The 4,368-nt window shown below is 47.8% G+C and overlaps 1 protein-coding gene across 1 annotated transcript in view; it reads right to left on the reverse strand.

The window, feature by feature from the left end:
* DNAH5 (dynein axonemal heavy chain 5) overlaps positions 1–4,368 on the reverse strand; it is a 555,556-nt gene that overhangs the window by 409,264 nt on the left and 141,924 nt on the right. The window contains exon 15 of the mRNA XM_019521239.1: positions 3,306–3,512. Coding sequence (XP_019376784.1) covers positions 3,306–3,512 — 207 coding nt within the window. The remainder of the gene's footprint in view (positions 1–3,305; positions 3,513–4,368) is intronic.

Below are 4,368 nucleotides of genomic sequence, written 5' to 3' on the forward strand. Positions count from 1 at the left end.
CCCCCCCCCCCACACACACCCTTTCCCCCCCACCCCCCAAGCATTTACAGCTAGGCATGTTGTAACAGATAGCTTTTATTAATTAAAAAAGGAAGAAATGGGAGAGGGGTACAAGACAGAGGATTATTAAAGAAAACACCTTGAGCAAAACAGAATGGGCTTGTTGGCCCTTTCAAACACAGACCACCAAACCAGGGGGAGGAACTCAATCTGGAGCTCACCCAAGAATTGACTGAGGCCACACATGCACAGGCCATGGTCATCATTGGCAATTTTAATTACCCAGACATCTCCTGGGAGGAGCACTTGGCCAAGTTGGATCCTTCCTGATCTGTGTCGAGGAGCTCTTCCTGACTCAGGAGGTACATGGGCCAACCAGGAGGTGAGGCTCTTCTAGACTTGGTCCTGGCCAAAGGAGATGACCTGGTGACTGACTTAAATGTAGAGGGAAGTCTGAATGACAGCCAGCATGGCTTCATTGCAGGCAGGTCTTGCCTTACCAACCTCATCTCCTTCTATGACCAGGTAACTCGCTACCTGGACACAAGAAAGCAGGTTGATATTGTATACTTAGACTTCCAAAAGGCCTTTGATCTAGTATCCCATAATGTTCTCACAAGAAAATTGGAGGATTGTGGGCTTAACTCCAAAACAGTCAGGTGCATGAGAAATTGGCTGCAGGACGAGACCCAGAGAGTTATAGTGAATGGATCTATGTCATCCTGGTGAGAAGTGGGCAGCGGTGTCCCACAGGGGTTAGTGGTTGGTCCAGTATTTTTCAACATCTTTATTAATGATTTGGATGTGGGGGTGAAGATCTCATTGGCCAGGCTCATGGATGACATCAAGTTATGGGAGAGGGTGGTCATGCTTGAAGATAGGCTACAGTTACAGGTTAACCTAGACAGGCTGGCAAGTTGGGTGGGTTGGAATCTGATGAAGTTCAACATCTAGAAATGGAAAGTGCTCCACCTCAGGATGAGCAACCCCAAGTACTGTATCCAGTTCTGGGCACCACACTTTAACAAGGATGTGGACAAGCTTGAGAGAGTCCAAAGAACAGCCACCCATATGATCAGTGTCTTACACAGCAAGCCAGATGAGGAAAGGCTGAGGGATCTGGGACTCTTCAGGCTGAGGGGGGACATGGCAGCAGCTTACCACTACACTAGGAGAGTACATCAAGGGCTCAGTGAGCAATTGTTCACCAGGGCACCCAAAGGGAAAAACTAGGAGAAATTGCCACAAAGTCCTGGAAGACTGATTCAGGCTCAACAGTAGGAAAAACTTCTTCAGTCAGGGTGTCCAGACTGTAGAATAAGCTCTCTCCAGAGGTAGTACAACCACCTACCCTGGAAATCTTCAAAAGGAGACTGCTGGGGTCACCTGACCCCCTGTTCTTTCCTTCTTGGTGCAGGGGGCTGCACCCAATAATTTTCCAAGGTCCCTTCCGGCCTTACAATCTGTAAGACACATGGTTAAAGATATGTAACCCTAATTTACTAGCTTAATTACAGGTAAGCTACTTGCATATACATCGAGAGAATTCTAGAGGCCCATGCTTTCATGTGTGTTCCCAAAATGCCTGCTGGAGGAAGCCCCGCAAGACCAGGTGACCTGACCCTTAAATAACTTTTCTGACCTCATCACCTGATTCCAACCAGAAACAAGCATCCTCTGAACACTGCTGATGTAGCCTAATCCTTTTAAAAGTCACCAGCAACCCCTGGTGGAGTAGCCAGTGTCACAAAAGTGGTCCCACATGTTCCTTGGTGGGAAACGCAAGACAAAGGATCTGGATACAGTAAGTGGGGATGGGAGGCAGTAAAGCATACAGCCCAAATAAGACACAGCAAAACAGGGAGAGATAGAGGGGATTTCTTCACAGTCGGTGAAAACGGAAATAGCTGGAAATTAGGAAGACAAAAGGGCAGAAAAGTAGGAGAGGGGAGGGGAGAAAAGGAGACGGGGAGGAGGGAGAGAGGTCAGGTCTGGCAGGTACCTGATGAATCAGATGTCAGGCATGTTATAGCCCAGGGGCTTAGGTTTGTGTTAGTGTTTGAACCAGTGGACTGGGATGAGGCTATAAAGGAAAGGAGGCCTCATTAGTGCCCAGAGGGGGGCACATGACCGAGTAGAATCCCAGTGCCAGATGGGCACAGTTACAGGAGGGCCAGAGAGCCCAGCACCAGAGGGGTTCAGCAGACAAGGGCCAGGAGCCCAGTGATAAGTAGCAATTGAAAGCTAGTGCCTCAAAGCTAGGCTCAACACAGTGGGTCTAGGCTACAAGGCCTAGCTATACTGAAGGGGTAGGGGATGAGTAGGCAGAGACCCCAACAGGGGGAATAATATTCAGGTAACACCTGCAAGGCTTGGGGCATGGTGAAGGGGAGTTTTGGAGCCAGGCAACTGGCCCATAAAGGCCTGAGGTGCCCTGTGCAGCACTGTACTGAGGAGAAGCCCAGCAAAGGGCTCAAAAAGACCAGTGAGCTCAAGTGAAGTTCAGCAAACCGGGATCAAGCAAAAGCCCACGGGCAGCCTCCTAATACATTTCACCAACAAGATGTGGCAGATGAGATAAGAGGGTGCCTTCAGGGTGAAGCTTGCAGGGTCACAGAGCCACCAGGGGCATCACAGCCACCCCTGGGGCCCCAGCTCTGTGACAGTGGTGATTTAGCTAGGAACAGGGCCATGCACAGGCAAGAAGCCCATGATCCCCAAGAAGGACTGAATCCTTGGGCCAAGATAGAAACCACAGGGGACCCCACTCCATGACAAAAAAAGACTTCATATTTGCCCACAGAAGAGACTTGCATACTATCTGCTGTATGCCAAAAGCTAGTGCAGCAGCTGTACAGTTCTGAAGCAATTCAGCTATGTAGTTCTGGAGGTTGTGCTTCTCCAAGGCACACCACTTCTAGAAACTACTGCTAGGTCAACCTGCCATATGGCTATGCAGAGTCACTCTGCTGAAAGCAGACCCAAAACTGTGGCCCAAAAAGATAAGTGACTTCCCTAAGGAGCCATGTAATTCTGTTTCTGACTGTGTAAAGTTTAAAAAATTGTTACCCTTCCCTCCAGTCTTAAGTGCCTTCCTGACAAGGCACTTCTCTTGTGCTCAAGTTATATAATAAGCAAAATTAAGCAGCATCTGAAATTCAGCATTAAAAGATGGAGATGAACTGATATTTCCAAATTATCATCTCTCTGCTCAAGAGTTTCTCTAGTCTTGTTCTACTTTCTTCCAGTAGTGCTTAGATACCTTTAGAATTGCCATATATAGAAAATGAATAAAATAACCTTACCTGCAGCTTATTATACTTCTTCTTGTATGAGTCTTGCTTTTGCTGAAGAGCAATTGCAAATGGTGGGATTTCAAGATGCATATGAGCCATACACTCTATCTCCCTAAGTAGAGTCAATATCTGAGGGTCAAAATTTACAAATAATTCTCCCGTTTCTGGCTCTTTTACCAGCAGAGATGCCTGAAGGCCAGCTTTATTTACTTCAACCTGAAGGAAAGAAAGACAACATTCAAGAAACCTGTCAAGACCAACCAGGCAATAACATGTTCCCTATATAGATGCAAATAAGTGTATACCTAAACTATAAAAATTAATAGAATCTGCTCTGATGCACTGTAATTACAGTGCATCAAAGCAGCATCCCTGCATGTCTACGGGCACCTTAAGTAATCTATTGCTCTTGATGCACTTATTCCATAGCTTATGCCATAGCTTTTTTCGCTGTATTTACAACAGCTCATTTTCATCCAATCTTGCTCATTGCAACAGGCTAAGTTTTAGATAAAAATGTATTTATAAGCAATAATTCAGTGTCAATTATCCCATTTTGGGGTACAATATTTCATTTTCACATATAGTGTTCAACAAAGGATTATTCATTCAGTGTAACAACTTACTATATTTATTCCATTCCAAGACAATGTTCCCCCCCACAGACATATAAGGCAGTGGAGGGGCAGGCAACTGCTGCTGCTCCAGCTCTGACTCAGAATAGGGGTCAGAACCATGGCTGCTGCCTGCCCCCAAAAGCTGCCTCTGCCCATCTCATCTGCCCCCGCTGCTACCACCTGGGCCCCTCCCCTGTCCCCATCTCCCCCCACCCAGCCTCTGCCACCCCACCTAGCCTCCCCCACCCTGCGCCTGCTGTTTACTCACTGGTTCCTGCAGGATCTAGTCCCACTCCTGTAGCAGCAAGGCACTGACAGCTCCAGCCCAAGTTCTGGGGCCCAGTCAGAGCTGCTACTGCCACAGCTGCAGTTACTGGCATGTGCTCTGTACCCCAGGCTGGAGCAGGGCCAGAGGGTAAGCAGCAGGGAGAGGCAGAAACAGGGGGGGGGGGGGG

Source organism: Gavialis gangeticus, unplaced genomic scaffold (assembly GCF_001723915.1).
Source record: "Gavialis gangeticus isolate Ggan-Ray unplaced genomic scaffold, GavGan_comp1, whole genome shotgun sequence".
NCBI classification, from domain to species: Eukaryota; Metazoa; Chordata; order Crocodylia; family Gavialidae; genus Gavialis; species Gavialis gangeticus.